The sequence below is a fragment of the Falco cherrug genome, chromosome 4 (genome assembly GCF_023634085.1).
Source record: "Falco cherrug isolate bFalChe1 chromosome 4, bFalChe1.pri, whole genome shotgun sequence".
Lineage (NCBI taxonomy): Eukaryota > Metazoa > Chordata > Aves > Falconiformes > Falconidae > Falco > Falco cherrug.
This window is the reverse complement of record NC_073700.1, coordinates 28,415,779-28,433,809: the sequence shown is the minus strand read 5'-3', so window position 1 is coordinate 28,433,809 and position 18,031 is coordinate 28,415,779. Positions and strand designations below refer to the sequence as shown.

Here is an 18,031-nt window from a genome sequence, read left to right as displayed (position 1 = left end):
GGGCAATGGAGGAGCCTGACTGCTGCCAGCCCATCTCTCCTGAGCTGTCCAGGGGGCAGCAACCCCCCCTTGGCAGCATGACCAGCCCCATATGGACCCCCAAGCAGTGCCCCGACACAAAAGATGCCGCACATTTCGTAAGGCAGCCGCTGAGATACCCACCCTGATGCATGTGCTGTGCACCGAAGCCTCTCTGGCCTCGTGTAACCCCTCTCTCACTCTGAGCTTCCTCGGGACGGGGCACCCCGACTTGGAACCCTACTGGGAGAAGTGACAGGGGCTCCTGCTCCCCACAAACGGAGATGTGCCGCAGCTCTGGGCACAGTGGGCGGGAGGGGTCACGTACTAACCTGTCCCGGGTGGATGTTCTTGCATGATGTTGGTGTAAAGCATGAAATTTAACTTAACATAACTGAGTGTCACATCTGTGGGCTTTCCTTATCAGCAACCAGAGTACAGCAAGGCAGGCCAAATTCTTAGGCTTCACGCTGTGCTTCTCTCGCCTCTTCCTGTCTGTGTATTTTTTTTTAAAGATACATAATTTCTGTTGCCTTTTGCATGACTCTGTCTGTGAGTTTTCTCTTTGCATGCTACATTGCTTTGGTTTGCATCTCACAAAGGTTGGTTTCTTTTATTTTATGTTCTCATCACACTTTTTCCCTCCCTTCACTTGCCAGGCTTTTTATTTTGTCCTTTGTTGGATTTTTTTTTTTTGCAGGTAGAGAAATTAGATCCTCCCTAGTCTTAAACTTTAGCATAACAACATCTCTTTAACACGATGAGCAGCCACTAAGTCCTGTTTGGCAATCACAGAAATGACATCGCCACGCCGGCTGTCCTGTCTCCCTGCATCTGGGTGGGATGTGATGTCATTTGCTGTCACCTCACTTTCTGTTGTTGCTTTTGGTCGGTAGGACTGTGTTACCTGAACTGTGCACTTTTTGTTTCACAACAAAACAAACATGCTAAAAAAGCAGTTCCTTTCTCCTCGCCCTGTTCCCATCCCCTCCTCCTTCTCACCCCTCCTGGTTTTCTCTCGTCTGTCGTCTCTGTTTTACTGCTGGTGTTTCTTTTTCATTGTTTTTTGGTTCTATTTGATTTTGGGTTTTTTATTTCCCTTTTAGCCTGTTACTGTACAGCTGTTTTGATGTTGTGGTCCGTGTTTTCTGTTACTGGAGAGCAGTTGTCGCTCATTCAAAAAAAAACCAACCAAAAACGTTGGTTAAAACAAACAAAAAAAAATTGTGCCAAGAACAAATCATCCCAATTGGAGCATGTGGGTAGCAGCCAAATCGCTGCAAGGAGGTTTTCCATGGCCTGCCTGGCCAGAGGTGTGACACTCAGAAGGGAGAGCCAAGAGTGTTACTAATCTAGTATTTAATCAATTTTTTTAAGACCGAGGTGGCCGCCTCGCCATCAGGTGCCTGGCAGAGGCTCCATAAAGTCAACCAAGACCTCCAAAGCGAGCTGGAAGCCCAATGCCAGCGTCAAGAGCTGATCAATCAGCAGATTCAGTCGCTGAAGCGCAGCTATGCCGAGGCCAAGGACGTGATCCGGCACCACGAAGCCGAGATTCAGAGCCTGCAGGCGAGGCTCAGTAACGCGGCGGCCGAGCTCTCCATCAAGGAGCAGACCCTGGCCAAGCTCAAGAGCGACTTGAGGAGCGAGAAGGAGAAAGCCAAAGAGCAGCTGGAGGAGTGGCAGCACAGCGAGGCCACGCTTAGCTCCCAGCTGAAGGCCAGCGAGCAGAAGCTGAAGAGCGCAGAGGCTCTCCTCCTGGAGAAGACCCAGGAGCTGCGGGACCTGGAGATGCAGCAGGCTTTGCAAAGGGACCACCAGAAGGAGGTCCAGCGGCTCCAAGACAGGATCGCGGACCTGAGCAGGCAGCTGAATGCTAGTGAGCAAGCGCGGATCCTCATGGAGGAGAAGCTGCAGAAGAATTACGAGGCTCTGCTGGAGAGCTGTGAGAGGGAAAAGCAGGTTTTAATACGGAGTCTGAAGGAGGTGGAGGATAAGGCCAACGAGTACGAGAACCAGCTGCAAAACAGCGAGCAGCAAATGGAGATTCTGCAGAAGGAGAAACTGAGTGCAAAATTTGAAGGCAGTGAGCTCGTCCACCAGCTGGAGGAGCAGCTGGTGATGAAGGAGGCCAGCATCCAGAAACTCGCAGAGCACATCAAGGAGCTTGAAAGAGAGAGAGATCAGATCAAATGTCGGTTCCATGAGCTCATGAATCAGGTTGCCGAGTCAGATAATGAAGTTGCGAAGCTGCAAGCCAAGTTGAAGATGGAAGAGACCAACTACCACAATCTGGAGCAATCGTTCGAGGAGGTGTCGGATCAGTTCCAGGGTGTGCAGGAGGTGCTGAAAGAAAAAGAAGAAGAGCTGAGACACGTTAAGGAAATGCACTTGAGAATTGTGGAGAAGAAAGATCAAGATCTCAGTGAGGCTTTGGTTAAAATGGTTGCTTTAGATAGCAGTTTAGAGGAGACTAAAGTAAAGCTAAAGGCCAAGGAGGAGGCTTTAAAGAAATTAGCTGGTGTAGGCACAGGTCTGTGTGCTGAGGAGGTGGAAGACCTTGGCCCCAGTCTTGAGGCTGACGAAAGTCATCCATCCCAACCAGGGCAGACCCTGCAAACTCAGGATGTCCTCCCAGCTCTGAGTTACGCACTGAAGGAGGAGGACGATGAGGTTCTCCAGACCAGCCAGAGGCAAGCGGAGGAGTTTGGCTCCCCGTCCAAAGCTGTAGAGCTCCAGGACCAAGAGTTGGTTCAGAAAGCCTTAGCAAAGCCTGATGTAGGAATCATGGGGGCCAAGAGGCAAAGAATCCGTTTCTCAAGCATCCAGTGCCAAAAGTACATCCACCCAGACGGATCGGAGAAAAACTGGACGAGCAGTACCTCTTCGGACACGAGCCAAGACAGATCGCTGTCTGAAGAAAGCATGTCATCAGAGCCAGCTCTTGGTTACCCATCATCAGGAACGAGCGACTCTGAGACCTATCTCTCCATCATCCATTCCCTGGAAACCAAACTTTATATTACAGAGGAAAAACTCAAAGATGTAACGATGAAGCTGGAAAGCCAGCACGGCCATAATCAGGAGACACTCATCGCCCTTCACCATCAGTGGGCCAGCACAGAGTCTCAGCTGCGGGAACAACTTCAGACCAGCTTATCCCAAGTCAGTTCTTTGATCTCACAGCTGGAGAGTGAGAGGCAGGAAAAGTTCAAGCTCATAGAAAATCATGTCAGTGAGCTGGGAAGTTTCCAAATGAAAAATGATCAAGCGCTGACTTGCTTAGAGAAGTGTAGGGAGCAACTAAGATCTTTGCCCGAATCAGACAAGGAAAAAGAGGGCGATTTGTTCCTCGTTACTCTGTCCAGCATGGAAACAACCTTATCAAACGCAATCTACACCTTGAGAGGGGCGCCAGTCCCATCGGAGTATCAGCAGAGCGATAGCCTTATCACGGAAGGCTCCACTCCAGAAGGAGTTTTTTTGGGAGAAGAGGAGCGTGTCTCCAAGGAGCATGTCCCCAAGGAGCAGCGAGCGGAGATGTTTGACGCCAGCCAGCTGAGATGGCTTTCCGAGAGAGTGGCATTTGAGGCCTCTCTCATCAACCAAATAGCGGAGTCTTTGAAAAATGCAAGCTCTGAGATATCTCAGCTTCTGAGAGAGATGCAGGGAACGGCTGAGGTGGTTCTGTTGGAGCCAGCAAATGTTTCTCATACAGCCGTTGATTTGGCCAGCGTCCTATCTAAGAAGCTGCTGCTGGAAGGGGAGTTCTGGAGCCAGGTGGAGGAGCTGAGAGCCCACTTGAGCACCAGAGAAGGAGAAACTGAGGGCAAAACAGAAACAACAGGTTTGGGCCCTTCTCCGTGTTTTCTCAGTGCTGTAGCAGATGCCACATTGGTCAAGGCAGAACTCGGGTTTGTTGCACAGAAAATGAGAGAATCTTTTCATCAGAGATTAAAAACAATCGAAGAAGACCTCCATAATACCAAAACGGCTCTCCAGCAGCATAAGTGCATGTTGGAGGAGATCATCAAAGCGTACAGGACTCCTGATTTTGACGGAGTTATGCACCAGATTTCTGAAGCACTTGAAATTCAAAAAGATGCTTCAGAAAGAGCCCAAATCTCCTGGGACGGGAGCTGTCTCCAAATGGTGCCGTGTCAGGAACTAGCCAAGGTGGAGGAGATCGGCAGCCTGCCAGAGTGCAGTAGCAAAGCTCTTGTTTCCATTCAGGAAGATCTCGCCCAACAACTAAAGGACAAAGCGAATGTTCTGAAGGAGATCTCTGTTGCCTTACTCTCTCTGCCTCCCGAGGAGGCAATGAGAGACTGTCAGAAGCTCCTGAAGATATCTGAGAGTCTTTCCTATCATTCGTGCATGGGAGACCTTGAACGGTATTCCTCTTTGTTAGTCCATGATGCAGTTGTTCAGGCTCAGGTTTGTTACGCCGCTTGCAAAGTCCGGCTGGAGTACGAGAGAGAGATGAAGTCCTACAAGGAGTCCTTACAGAGCATGGATGCGCTCTGCCAGGAGCGCGTGAAAACAGTCTCTCTCCTTCGGGATGAGTATGAGGACTTGCTCCGAAAGCAGCAGGGTGAGTACGGCGAGGTGATCGCCATGCTGGAAAGGGAGAACGCCGATCTCAAAGCAAAGGTGTCCCAGCTTGACAGCCAGCGAAGGCTCTTGGAGGAAGAGGAGCACAAACACAGCAAGAGCTTGAGCGAGTTACAAGGACGGTATGAGGAGGAGATTCGAAATGTGATAGAGCAACTAAACAGGACAGAGGATGCTCTGAAGGCCGAGAGGACGGAGAGCCTCAACCAGCTGGATGCCATTGTCCGTGACAAGCAGAACATGGAGCGGTATCACCTGGAGCAGATGCAGATGCTGGAGGACAAGTTCCAGGCCAAGATCAAGGAGCTGCAGGTCATCCACGGCGAGGAGCTGCAGGCGCTGCAGGAGCACTACAGCCAGAACCTGCAGCGCCTGCAGGAGACCCTGGATGAGTACCAGAGGCAGCACCCGGAGGCATCGCCCACGGCGGGCCCAGGTGGTGGGGACCCCTGGGTGGCCGGTGAGGCGGGGGGCACTGGGCAGGGCCCCGACAGTGAGCTGGACTCCATGCACGGCCTGAGGGAACGCATCCAGGAGCTGGAGGCCCAGATGAATGTCATGAGGGATGAGCTGGAGAACAAACATCTGGAGGGGAACGCTTCCACCTTGAGGGAAAAGTACCAGAAGGACTTTGAAAACTTAAAGGTCTTGATATGTTTGATGCTTTATGCTTTCTTGCTGCTGAGTGTGCAGGAGGGTGCATTCGGTCCTGGGGTTCACTTGCTGAACCGAGGGGCGTCCCCCAAAAGGGCCAGCGTGCCGAAGGAAGCCCCAAGGTGTTAGAAAGCCTCTGTAAAGCATGGTGCTGCCCTTCCCTCCATGCTGGGCTATTCTAAATGCATTGCTGAGGGCTTGGTCTCAGCGGGAGGGCTGGTTGTTGGAGGTGGTCTCTGCATGTGGAGGGAGGGAGAGTTTCAAAGTAGCTTGATAACGTCACGTTCTCCTTCAATCCGAAGACCGTAGCGTTTACCTGAGGTGTACATTTTGTTTGTGACTTCCCTTTAAAAGCATTCCTCAACTCTGTCTTTCCCAGTCTGATCAGATCTCCAGTCTGTCTCTGCCGCTGTCAAAAACGCAGGATGAAATGGAAACTTAATAATCTCAAAACGTATGTTCCTGGGGAAAGTAGCTGCGAAGGGATGCCATGCTCTGTAGCAAAGCTCCTCTGCACGAGGCTTCAAGGAGAACCACCCTGGTGGTGCACACCGGCGGTTCCTTACATCGCAAACGGCACATGGTTAGGGGAACCCAGGCTGGGTGCAGAGAAATGCCATCCTTCAGACTGCTCCGCTGCTCAGGCTGGCTCTCAAACTAGCCTGAGGTGGTACAGCGACTTAAAAAAAAAAGCCTTGGGTTTGGTGTTTGGCTTTTGATGGGGGAGCGTTTCCAGTTAGGAAGTGGCTGAGGGCAGTGGAGGACTCTGGGCAGCACCAAGGGAGGTGCTCGCAGGTTGCTTGGGCAGCCGACAGGGCAGCGGTGCCGGCTGTGCACGGAGACCGTGCTGGCCAGGCTTCCATGGAGCAGTTCTTCAGAGCCGGCAAAAATGTGGGAGAGCTCGCTTCCAGCCACAAGACCCTCGGCACACGTTTGGGCTGAGGGCGAAGCGTGGCTCAGCTCCAGCCAAAAGCTGGTTTTAGCCTGGGGAGAGCAGGAGTTCTGCTGCATCCCATCAGGGGCGAGTTGGGTGGTGGGGGAGGGGGAGCTGCCGGGGAGATGGGAGCGGAGCGGTGGTGTGCCCTGAATGCCGTCTCCTCCGTTGGAACCCCTAGGAAGGAAAAGCCCTTTTGAACCCCCTGCTCAGGTCAGTGGGACACACGGGTAACGCCTTGGCCTGCCAGCCAGGCACCAAGCAGGGTTGCTTGTACCAAGGCGTGTTCCTTGGAAGAGGCAAAAAGTCCAGAACCTAACTGGAGGCTGAAAAATACGAGGAAGCGGTGAACCTGACCTCCCGGCTGTGTTTTCAGCTTTGGTCTGCCAAAATGTGCAGTTTTCTTGGCAGGAGGGCAGGCAGCATCTTCTGGGCAGAGGGGTCCAGGAGGAGAGCAGGGGGGACCGACCTGTCTGTGCGCCTTTGTAGGAAGCAGAGGGACAGCCAGCAGGGTAGAAACTCCCCTCGGTTAGAAAGCTAACGCGGCGGCTGCAACCCTGCCCAATTTACAGGTTTAAAGGTGCTCGATTCTTCTCTTCTGAACCTGATGGAGAACATAACATCGGTAACACGAGGTGCTGGTTTGTACATGTTCAGATGTCCTGGATTTATAGCAATGCATTGACAAAATGTTAAATACCAGATCTACAGCCAGCCCTGTAGAGGAGCCGTCACCATTCTCCTCCAGCATTAGAGGCGAAATGAAGAATCCTGCAAAGCTGCTTCGTGCCACTCCGTAGTCAGCCAAGTCCAGACAGGTTCTGGCACTGAGTTGGGAGTTTCAAAAAAAAACAAACCACCAAGGCTGAGAAAGCGAAGAATGCCTCAGGATTAAAACTTAAAGAGGAGGGAAAAAAGCACCAGAGCTGAAAATTGGGGATGAGGGTGGCATAGGGTACAGAGCATTACACAGCAAAGTGATGCTGAGGATGTTGTTAGTGTAGGGCAGTGGCGTTAGGCTGTTGTGAGCACTTCTGTCACCGAGGGAGTGAATTTGTTCCCCTTAAATCTCCCACGGGGTCCCAGTGGACCCTGAGTGACAGTTCTCACTTCCTCTGGAAAACAGGAGTGCGAATCAAGAAGAAATCCGTTGAAATCAGGAAATAATGCCAGCCCTTAACATCCAGCGGGAGAGAAGCCCGGTGCAGCGCTTGGCATTGTGGTTGCCCCCAGATGCCTGGAGGTGGTTTGTGCACCACGTCCCCAGTGCGTGCCCGCTCCCGGCTCCCGGCTCCGGCCTGCCTGTGGCTTTGCTGTCCTGCCTCTGTCCTGCAGCCGTGTGTCCGGCCGGGATCCCCGTGCGCTCGGCGGGGCGGCAGGGCTGGCGCTGAACCGCAGACAGGTTTTTGCATTGTCCTGCGAAGGCAGGAGCGGGGGCTGTGCCTGGGGCAGGAATGGGCTGCCCTTGGGGACCTCACCCCTGGTGACCCTGGTCCTGGCCTAAGTTCATTCCCAGTGATTTGATTAGCGAATAATTGCTCATGCAGCATTTGAAGCGATGCTTGGTTGGGAATTAAGGTCCTGTTGCCGTCACGAGTCACCTGCTTTCCACCCCAGAGGTGGCCGCATAAAATCAGGCGTTGCAAAAGAGCCAAGGGGCACAGCAGGCTTTGGGTTTGTGTCTTTAACGTATATTTGCATTCCCCGATTGGGTCTGACCCCAGGCCTGCCCTGTCCTTCCCTTTCACTGGAGCTGTCAGGGGTCAAGGGGCTGCAGGACAAGTCCTGACCTTGCGAGGTCCATCCTCAGCTGGCTCCTCCGTGACTGGGCAGGAAGAAGATCCCCATGACACAGAACTTGGGTGCCGACTGACGTGCTGGCATGTGGCTCCCAGCAGGCTGGCCACCGCTGTGACACCGGCCCCACGCTCCTGGGCCAACCCCTTCCCCTTGTCCCTTCTGCAGGCAACATGTGAAAGGGGCTTTGCAGCCATGGAGGAGACACACCAGAAGAAGATTGAGGACCTGCAGCGGCAGCACCAGCGGGAGCTGGAGAAGCTGCGGGAGGAGAAAGACCGTCTGTTGGCAGAAGAAACGGCTGCCACTATTTCAGGTACAGGGACATGCCAGAGGGTCCCCTGCGGTGGGGCAGCTCCGTGTTGATGGGGACACGGGGTGGTGGTGGCTCCAGTATAGAGGAGCAGAGCATGGGTGGGATGAGGGCTGGGTGGGGATCACAGGGACATGGGAAAGGGCTGGTAGGAGGGATGTTTTGGATGAAGGCCCATCTCCTGGTCCTTTAGGCTCGGTACCCATCTCCTTGGCTGTAACATAGCCCGATCCATTTTCCATTCTCTCTCAGAAAGGCATTAGTCATTTTTGTGGTTAATTTATTGCCAGTTCCACACTGAATTCATTCTTCGGTGTCCCTGGGGAGTTATAAAGTGCTGGAGCCCAGGGCTTCTGCATTAGAGGTCCTACAATCCAGGAAACAATATGTGAATTAGACAATTGTTTGGACTTTATTAAAAAGTGGGATTTGCAGAAGCCACTTCACAGCCAGGGGCACAGGCTGAAGCAGTAGGAAATTTGCTGGGTTGATTCAGTTTTTGTTCCTTTAAAAAACAAACAAAACCTCAAAAAAAAAACCGCCCTTGGGTGGAGTGGAGCTGGGTGCTAACACTGCTGTCCCATGCAGCCATCGAAGCCATGAAGAACGCACACCGGGAGGAGCTGGAGCGAGAGCTGGAGAAGTCTCAGCGCTCCCAGATCAGCAGCGTCAACGCTGACATCGAGGCCCTCCGAAGGCAATACCTGTAAGACCGTTGTCGTCCTCTGTCTGTCACTGTGTCTGATGTGTGTGGAGGACCCCTTCCTCCCCTCTGATTTCAGCGATGGGTTAGGGGCAGACCTGTCATCACAGGGTCCTCTTCCCTTGGTCCTGACTCAGCTGCAACTATCAAGAGTCTCCTGGTTGCCCCTAATCTTTCGGGCTCCAGGTCAGAGTCTCCATACTTCCTAAATTCTGCTGCTTCGTGGTCACCAGGAGTAGCAGATGTGAAGACACAGTGCTGCTTTTCATGCAGCTGTAGCAGCAGGGTTGCTCAAACAAGTCTAACTAGGCGAGGAGAAAGCCCATACCTTTGTTTGTGGCAAGGCTGTCCTCACGTGGGGGCTGAGCAAGGCAGCCAAGCCGCTTTGTTAACCTTGATGCGTCTGCGTAAGAGTGCAGACACGCTCGGTCTTGAGTGCCCAGAGCCAGCTTGATAGATCTCAGCCCAGTTTTTGGAAACCTGAGGAAGTCCTGCCATTTAACCCCGTAGAGCAGGACCTCCCATCCCTTTGGTGTCCAAGCACCGCTGTGCCGGGAGCGGGAAGGGTTGGCTCGCTCTGGGTTGAGGTTTTTCCCAAAGGGAGTATGCAAGTCATTCTCTTCCATGCTGAGATCCCTGCTGGGTTGTGCCAGGGTGCTGGAGGAAGAGTGGGCACGGGTGGGTGTGTGCGGCGGGGGCACTACCCAGCGCGTGTTTTGCCAGGGAGGAGCTGCAGTCGGTGCAGCGGGAGCTGGAGGTGCTTTCGGAGCAGTATTCGCAGAAGTGTCTGGAGAACGCCCACCTGGCGCAGGCGCTGGAGGCTGAGAGGCAGGCCCTCCGCCAGTGCCAGCGGGAGAACCAGGAGCTCAACGCCCACAACCAGGTGAGGGTCCCCACCGTACCCTGGGCGGCTGGCGGGGGGTGACGGGCAGCACGGCGGGCTCTGCAACGCACCGTGGCCATGCTCCTCCTTCCCGCAACAGCTCTCCTCCTCCTCTTCCCAGGAGCTGAATAACCGCCTGGCTGCGGAGATCACGCGATTGCGGACCCTGCTGACCGGGGAGGGCGGGGGAGAGGCTGCTGGATCGCCTCTCACGCAGGGCAAGGACGCCTACGAGCTGGAGGTGAGCTCTGCCGCTGCCTGTGGAGCCCGGGGAACGTGCCAGAGCCATCCATCGCTCCACACACTGGCTCTGCGTGGCTGGGCAGCACCGTGCATCATGGGGTGCAATGGGGCCGGGAGCTTTTGGAGTCCTTCCCTTCTCGACGTGCGAAGCCATACACCCGCCTCTCCTCCTCCAGCCCTGCTTGTCCCCTGGGATCCAGCCCATGCAGAGTAGTGGGGAGAGAAACCAAAGGGCGTGCAGGGAGCACATCAGTGGTGCAAACTTGAGCAAGTTCCCGAGAGACCCAGCAGTAATTTCCTTGCATGAACCAGAAGATGGGTGAACCAGCAGCTTTGTGGTGCTGGCGTGGAGCCATCACAGGGCTGAGCCTCCAGCTGTGACTTGGTTGCCACCAGGCACAGCAGGCGAGCCTCTGGGGATCATCCTGTGCCTTCTTGGGTATGAACACACGCTGCTTTTGTTCCCACAGGTCCTGCTGCGGGTCAAAGAATCCGAAATCCAGTACCTGAAGCAGGAGATCAGCTCCCTCAAAGACGAGCTGCAGACGGCACTGAGGGTAATGCCAGGGAGGTTTCTGCAAATCTTCTTACGGGCTGTGCTCTGCTCCCCTGCGTGTGTGTGCTTAGATTTTGGCTCACTCACACCCACACATGAAACAAAATACTTAATTTTTCCCATGAATGAAATCGAATACCCATCTTGGTGTTGTCAGTAAAGCACGCCGGGACTGTGTCAGCTTAGGATTTACCCCGCAAGGGAGACCATGTGGGAAAACATCCCCTTTGGTGTTTTTTCCCCATTTCCTGTCACTTCAGATCAGGCTGGCAAAAATAGTCAGTGTTAGAGAACTGCCCAGCCTCCCAGCATCGGATCTGGTGTGCTCTGGATGGTCCCTTTGCCAAGGCCATTTCTGGGAATTCTGCTTGTATTCTGCGTCTTTGCTAAAATGAAAAGCCATGAACAAGTAATCCCGTGACGAAGGGGCTGCAGGCACAGGCAGCGCTGTACGCTCACCGCGGGGCTCGCAGCCTTCTGCCTGTCTCCGGCCCAGTCCCGCTCTTAGGAGCCTTGTGTGAAATGCATGCATTGCCCCAGCCAAACATTTCTCCCCACTGCCGGCTCTTCTTCCGTCGGTGTTTGCCAGGCTCGTCTTTCAGTGCATTTACAAACCCCTCGGCTCCAGCTGTCTGTCTGACTCCACTGGGTTGTTCTTGCTCCTTTGCCAGGATAAGAAATACGCCAGTGACAAGTACAAGGACATCTACACGGAGCTGAGCATCGTGAAGGCCAAGGCAGACTGTGATATCAGCAGGTTGAAAGAGCAGCTGAAAGCAGCCACAGAAGCTCAGGGAGAGAAATCCCCTGTGAACACCACTGTATCAGGATATGGTCAGTCCTCCTCCAGCAGCTCTAAGCAATTCTGGGTTTCCCAAGCTAAGCATACAAGCACTTGTGCAGTAACGGGTCCAAGTGTAGGACTTGGCACGGTGCTTTTTTCCTGTTCCGTGCTGCTTCCCACCTCCACTCCCTGCACGCAGCCTTGCCAGAGTGGCAGCGCTTCCCTCCAGCCCACAGACGGGGAGCTGATGGGCTTTGAAAGCCTTCAGGCATTTTGCACTGGGAAAACCTCATGCTGCACGCGGTGCAGGGGAGCGGAGACCCCCGAGTCTCCTCTGCCCTTAGGGCATTGCTGCTTGAGTGGGGCTCATCAGGGCACTGGCTGGGAGGGCAGCAGAGCCGCAGCCCTGCTCCTTGCAGGAAGGTGGAGGGCACCATGCTAACGCAGTTTCTTTTGCTTCTTCCCAGATATTATGAAATCAAAAAGCAACCCTGATTTCTTGAAGAAAGACAGATCCAGTGTTAGCCGGCAACTAAGGAATATCAGGTCAAAGGTGAGCGTGGATCTCCTGCCCGTGTGATGGGAATGCCCGGCGTTACACTCCGATGGGGGTCCCAGGAGGGAAGAAATTGGTAGGGGAAAAAAACTGAGAATTTCCCAATCACTAGTGCTAGCCTGGGTGGCACTGGGAAGAAAAGCGAGCTCTCGGCTGTGAAGGGCTGGCCGTGCAGCCAGGCAGCACCCAGCAGGGCACACGCGCTCCTGACCCTGCCGAGATGGAGGCGTGACGCTGCTCCTGGTTTGGAAAAAAGAACAAAGTTCACCCTGCTCTTTGGTCTTTCACAGGAGGACTCTCCCAGTATTTGCTCCCTGTTTGCAGCTGAAATTTAGGTGGTGTCAGTAGGTGGGAACATGCACATCCTTCTAGGTGTTAGTGTTCATCACCGCAAGATTTTTGGTCTTTATGTGGAACGACAATGCCTTGGTCCTGGGTGTATGTAATACACGCTTTGCTTGTGTGTTAACGTGGCGCAGGTGTGTTTCTCTGTGTACTTGGCTGTGGGTCCCCAAGCCCAGTGATGCAGTGCCCAGCTGCCCTGCTTGGCCTGCTGACAGCCAGAGTTATGTGGTGGTCCACGCTGGCTGTTGCTGTGGGACCACAGGGATTAAAAGGGCTGAGAAAGCCGCTCGGGAGTCATCGTTAAACGTTGGTCAGTTGGCAAGAAGATCAGCTTGGGCAAAACCTGCTTTGCCTCTCGCCACTCGCTACCTGGTGTCTCAGGCTGATGTTTGAAGTGGTTGGGACCTTGGGCAAAGCAAGAAGCTGGGCAGGCAAAAAGCTTCTAGCTCGGTGCCCGTGCTGGGGAAACAGCCACCACCCCGGCTCTGCGAGCGGCGGGTGGCCAGCTTGGGGTGTCCGTGCTGCACCGAGGAAAAGCAGAGAGCAGCTCTGCGCATTCCAGGGCAGCCCAGACCTGCTGCTCCAGGTCTGCTGGTGGGTTTCCCTTCACCACTTCAACTCAGACCACTGACCTTGTGGTTGTGTGTGTTGCTCAGTGGGGGAAAGAGAGGAGAGCAAGCATGGGCTGTGCCTGCTCGCATCGCCACCGAGGCGGGGGGGCTGGGGCTGCGCAAACGCCAATGCATTTAGGATTTATGAGCTTCTTGTTTTGTTTTGTTTTCTTTATTTTGCTTTTTCCTTCAACAGTCCGTTATTGAGCAGGTCTCATGGGATAACTGAAATGAATCCGAGTCCAGGTTCCCTGCCACGTAGGTAAACAAACCAGCACCCACCAAGCGCCGCAGCTGCCCACGGGAGCAGCCCACTTTTGCATGCACTGCTCACACCTCCATGGCAAATGAGAGCCCCTCTCTTAATGACTGACTGGTTTATTTACGGCTAATTATTTTACGGGGGGAGGGGGAAGGCGAGGGGACAAGTCAGCGTGCCCAAGATCCGTATGAAACAGTCTCTCTGGCTCTTCCCTGGGGAATACGGCTTTCTTGCCTTCCTGCTCCTCCCACCCTCACCAACACAGCTAACCATCGTGGTGAGGATTTGGACACAGTGGGGCACGTTTTCCTGTTTGCTGTGTGGGGAGCGTGGGACACTGAGTGTGCATGCTTGAATGACTGCATGCCTCAGACTAAACTTCAACAGCCAGGTCTGGTAGAAAAAATAGCCGTTTTGCTGTTAGCCAGGTGGAGGCGTGGGTCAGTGATGCCTGTAAATGCGTTTCCCACAAAAGCCAGTGGCATGTAAAATGGTGGCCCCCGTCCCAGCTGCAGAGGGGGTCTCCAGGGCCACCCTGAATTTCCTTTGCCCGTAATTGCTGCTTCTTTAGGTTGATCTGTGCCTGAGCAAAAGAGTCTTCCTTGCCCAGTAACCTCCTCCTCCTGCTCTCCAGGCTTCCTCCAGCTCCCCGGTGTCCACCCTGCTGCTCTCCATCCCTGTGCACTGCGCCTCCACGCTGGCCTGAGGCTTCCGAGCTCATCCAGCAAAAGGAGGGAGCTGATGAGAAATGAGGCTGATCGTAATGACCCAGTTATCTCAAGTAACTGGAGCAATAGTTAATTTACTGGCCCGTGGTAAAGAGTGAGATTAGAGCACCTGCAGAGGGAGGTTAGAGAAAAGAGGGGAGGCCCCCAGCACAGTGGCAGAGGGGTGGCTGGAGAGCCCCGGGAGGTCTGATGGAGGATCTCTTTATCACGGATTTCATCCTACATTAGTCTCCCTTCATCAGGCTCCCCTCATCAGCAGCTCGGATGGGTTGTGAGACCGCCTAAGGGGTGAATTTACTGGAATTTGTGCTGTCAGACAGGGTAGTCTTATAGTTTTCTGTTGTCTCCTTCTGCCTGGTGAGAAATCAGATGTGCAAGCTGGAATGCAGGGGTTGCTGCCCATTTAAAGAGGCCCAAAGTAAACTTCCTTTAGGAAATCTGTGCTCAGAGGCTCGCATCCCAAGAGACTCTGCTGCCCGTTGAAAAGAAAGCATACAGCATTTGTAAACCCAGACCAACCCATTCCAGTGTTTTCATCTCCGTGTTGCTTCACAAAGCCGTTCTGTATTTGTGGGCCTGTGGGAGCAGAAACATTGAAAGAAATCCAGTAACCATGGGAATGTGCGCAGCCTGGGGGCAAGTTTATCATGGAGTCCTGCCTTGATAAACACACGTGAAAGAAAACCCAGCCCAAAAATCTAACCTGCTGTTAGGACCGTACAGTCCTAACACCACAGTCAGGGAAGTAAAAGCGTGAGGGGAGATGGCTGCGTGTTAGGAGAAGGGGCTTTGTGCTCAGGTCTGTGCCTTTTGAAGCTGCCACGTCTTGGTCTGTAAAGCAAGTAATGGTCCAGCTGCAGAGCGAATCCCTTGCAGGTTGCAAGGAGTTGGCTTGCAGGCAGCGGTTGCCTGCAGGGCGCAGGTGGACAGCTGCCCGTGCTGGCCATGAAAGCTTTTCCAGCACACAGCAGCAGAGCCCTCGCTCTGTGGGCCTGGCAGCAGGGGGGGCAGAGGTCTGTGCCCCCTCAGCAGCAGCGAGCAGGGACAACTCACTGCTGCTCTGCTCCCCTGGAGCAAAAGCCACAGCTTCGGGGCTGCAGGAAGGAGGGGAGGCTGGCTTTAGCCTTGTGCGGCTGGGTTTGCGGTAAAGCTGTCGTACAGGGGTCCAGCGCTTTGCTTCTGGGTTTGTACCCCTCACACGGCTGTTCTCCGGGCTCCCCATGTGTAGGCGAGAGATTTCACAACTCCAGATGCCGAGAGCTAGCGGGGCAGGCTTTTCCTTTGGCTAGCTGAGCGTGGTGCCTTGCAGTCTGGCTGCTGCATTTGACTTGGATCAGCCACTAGATCCTGCCAGACCTGAAGCAAGCGTGTAGCCAGTCCGCTGTCTAACCCTGTGCAGTAGAGGCAGCTTTGGCTTGGGACACCCCACTGGGGTTAGAGAAAGGGTGGGATTGTCACTGGCAACAAAAACACGGTCTCCAGGGCTGCTTGAGCAAAGCTTGCACGTTGACCGGAGCCAGGGCTGTCCCGGATGGATGCACGTTCAGTCGGTGCTGCGGGCAGGTGCGGGGGACCGGCGGGCAGGTCCTGTTCAGCGGCGTGATGCCTTAGCATCGCCCATCCCAGCTGACCTCCCCGGGGCTCCCGCAGTGCCAGAGCTCCGCTGAAATTGCCCACGGCACCACAGGCTCTGGGGGTCATTGTCCGAGTCGAGCTAACCCTGCTTGCGGCATGGCGTGCCTCTCATCCACTCCTGCTGTGTCAGCTGGTTCATTTGCAATCTCACCCTCTCTCTAGGTGCCATTCACCAGTAACCGCTCTCCATAACCACGTGGTTTCTCTTAGCATGGCCCACTAACCTCTCCGCCAAGGAGGCCATTCTCCTGCTGCCCGCATCTCCTTTGCCTTCCTGCGTGCCAGGTGCCCGCTGCCTCCCGTGTCCGACGCTCTCTGTCTTTTGTCTCTCCCAGAGTCTGAAGGAAGGCCTGACTGTGCAAGAACGCCTGAAGCTTTTTGAATCCAGGGACTTGAAGAAAGACTAGTTCTCCCCGCTCTGCTTGACCACGCGCACCTCCCAGCTTGAGGCAGCACAGCACCAGCACCGTTTGTCTCTCGTTCCTTACGACTGTCCTTGCTGTCGTTCGTCTTGACACCCCCGACAGGACCCGGCACCCTGGTGGCGGTGCCCCCTGCCACCCCCTCGCCTCCCCAGCTCCTTTCCCTGCTTGTGAGATGCTCCAGAGACTCTGAGAAGGAGAGGAAGGGATCAGGGTGGGGGTTTTTTCCCCCCTCTCTTCAGCGCTTTGTAGGAGAATCCTTCTTTTACTGTAAACCATTACACTAAGTGTCAGTATTAAGGCTCAGTAGCCTGTTAATAAGCTAGCTCTGTCGTACCAACTGTTTTGGTATGCAAGCAGGGCCTGGGTGGTATCGGCCATACCTAGCTCTTACTGCTGTCAAGAGACCCAGTGCTCAGAGCACACCGGGAGCCTAATCTAACCGTTGATCTCGATTGCATTACTTGCACCTAAGAGGGGGGAAAGCCTGGGGGAAGCTGTTGGGGAGCGCAAGCCTGTGCCGGCATACGCAGCCTGGAGGTACAACACTGTCGTCTCGCTGGAGAAGGATGCAAGAAATGATTCTCCTGCCCCGTGACTGTGCCGTCTCCTGAATGTAGGCGATACCGAAGCCCGGTGAGCTTTGGTGGCTGCCCAGGTGGTTATGGATAGGGAGCTGCAGATACTCGCGTGCACCGTCGAGTCCGCCCCATCGGCGTGTCTTTGCCTCCCGTCTCGCTGGTGGTCAGTTGGTGCTTCGGGGGCCGAGATGTAAGATCACTTTCTTGCCTCTGTTAGATCAAGCCCGGCACCCTCTTTTTTTGCTGTTACTCCCTTCCTCTCATTGAGTCCCGTGTATCCCAGGGTCTGTGCGCATGTGAAACTCCCTTTTCCTAGTCAAAGGAAAGTAGAGTAGAAAGTAGAGCCAATATTGACTGAAAATGCACAGTGCTCAATGCATATAATGCTCCTTTTTTATCAGCTTCTTGAATTCAACTCTTCTTGTCAGCAGGGCAGCTCCTATTTTAATTCTTTGATCTTTTCCTGAAATAAAAATCTCAAAACCAGTATGTGCTTCAGACCTTCTCAGTCCTAACAGCTTTTGTATTTAAAGCACGCAGTTTAGCACCGTGAGACCGATGAACAGATGCAAACTAGAAGTGAGTTGAGGGAGCTGGTAGCACTAGGTGCAGCACGCGGCCAGCCGAGCAGAGGCTGTCTTTCTAGAAGCAGCCTACGCTGCCTTGCAGCAGGACAGCCCAGGCATGGTGGCTTCGTCCCAGGCTCAGTTTCAAGATGCCACCTGTAAAGACCCCCGGTCCTGCCTCCCCGATCGCCCTGGCCAGGAGCAGGGCTGAAGCAGCATCTGGCACGTTGGCGTCCCAGCCCCGTTCAGCTGCCGATCAACCTGCATCGCATCGGGCTGGGCTCCTCGAGATGCGCCCCAGCCTTCACGTGGAGCAATTCCTCTTGTCTTTTGGGTGCGTAACACGAGGTTGGAGCAGGCAGCTCTGTCTGCTTTCATGGCTGGTGTCGGGTCTGTTAGGCGGGCGGTACAAGCGCAGCCCTCAGAGCAAACCCTGCTGCAGCCACAGGGCTGGTGACAGCCACCTCCAATCCTGCCAGGTTGGCCCGTGGCAGTGCCGGAGAGGTCACCCTCATCCTGCCCCTCGGAGCAGCCAATTTGTGTTTCAGCCACCAGACCCTCAGCCGGAGATGGCGTCATCTAAGCGCAGCGTGGATCAGGCTCTCATCCAGCTTGTGTGGCCTGGCCACGGCCAAGGGATCGGCTTGACACATCCTGGGGCACGTGTGGCCGCACTCCGGTCCCACCCGTAGGAGCCCTGCTTGTCCCCAGCCGAGACGCCTGTGCCATGCAGCAGGCAGAGCCCGTACGGGGATGCTCTGCCACTGCGATCCTCTGTCATCTGTGCCTGGGTGTACTTGGAAGTCCTGGAGATAGGAGCAGGGTA

General features: G+C 54.5%; 1 protein-coding gene across 8 annotated transcripts in view; it reads left to right on the top strand.

The window, feature by feature from the left end:
• MPRIP (myosin phosphatase Rho interacting protein) overlaps window positions 1–17,125 on the top strand; it is an 81,975-nt gene extending 64,850 nt beyond the window's left edge. For 4 of the 8 annotated variants that reach the window (XM_055710100.1, XM_055710099.1, XM_055710097.1 and 1 more), the window contains 9 exons: window positions 1,396–5,277; window positions 8,186–8,333; window positions 8,919–9,036; window positions 9,757–9,916; window positions 10,038–10,157; window positions 10,630–10,716; window positions 11,387–11,549; window positions 11,967–12,052; window positions 15,972–17,125. In XM_055710100.1, the coding sequence (XP_055566075.1) occupies window positions 1,396–5,277; window positions 8,186–8,333; window positions 8,919–9,036; window positions 9,757–9,916; window positions 10,038–10,157; window positions 10,630–10,716; window positions 11,387–11,549; window positions 11,967–12,052; window positions 15,972–16,043 (4,836 nt within the window). In that variant the 3' untranslated portion in view covers window positions 16,044–17,125. Of the gene's footprint in view, window positions 1–1,395; window positions 5,278–8,185; window positions 8,334–8,918; window positions 9,037–9,756; window positions 9,917–10,037; window positions 10,158–10,629; window positions 10,717–11,386; window positions 11,550–11,966; window positions 12,053–13,207; window positions 13,274–15,971 lie in introns of all 8 variants that reach the window. The other 4 variants (XM_055710096.1, XM_055710095.1, XM_055710102.1 and 1 more) reach the window with 4 other exon arrangements.
• Window positions 17,126–18,031: the final 906 nt, after the last annotated feature.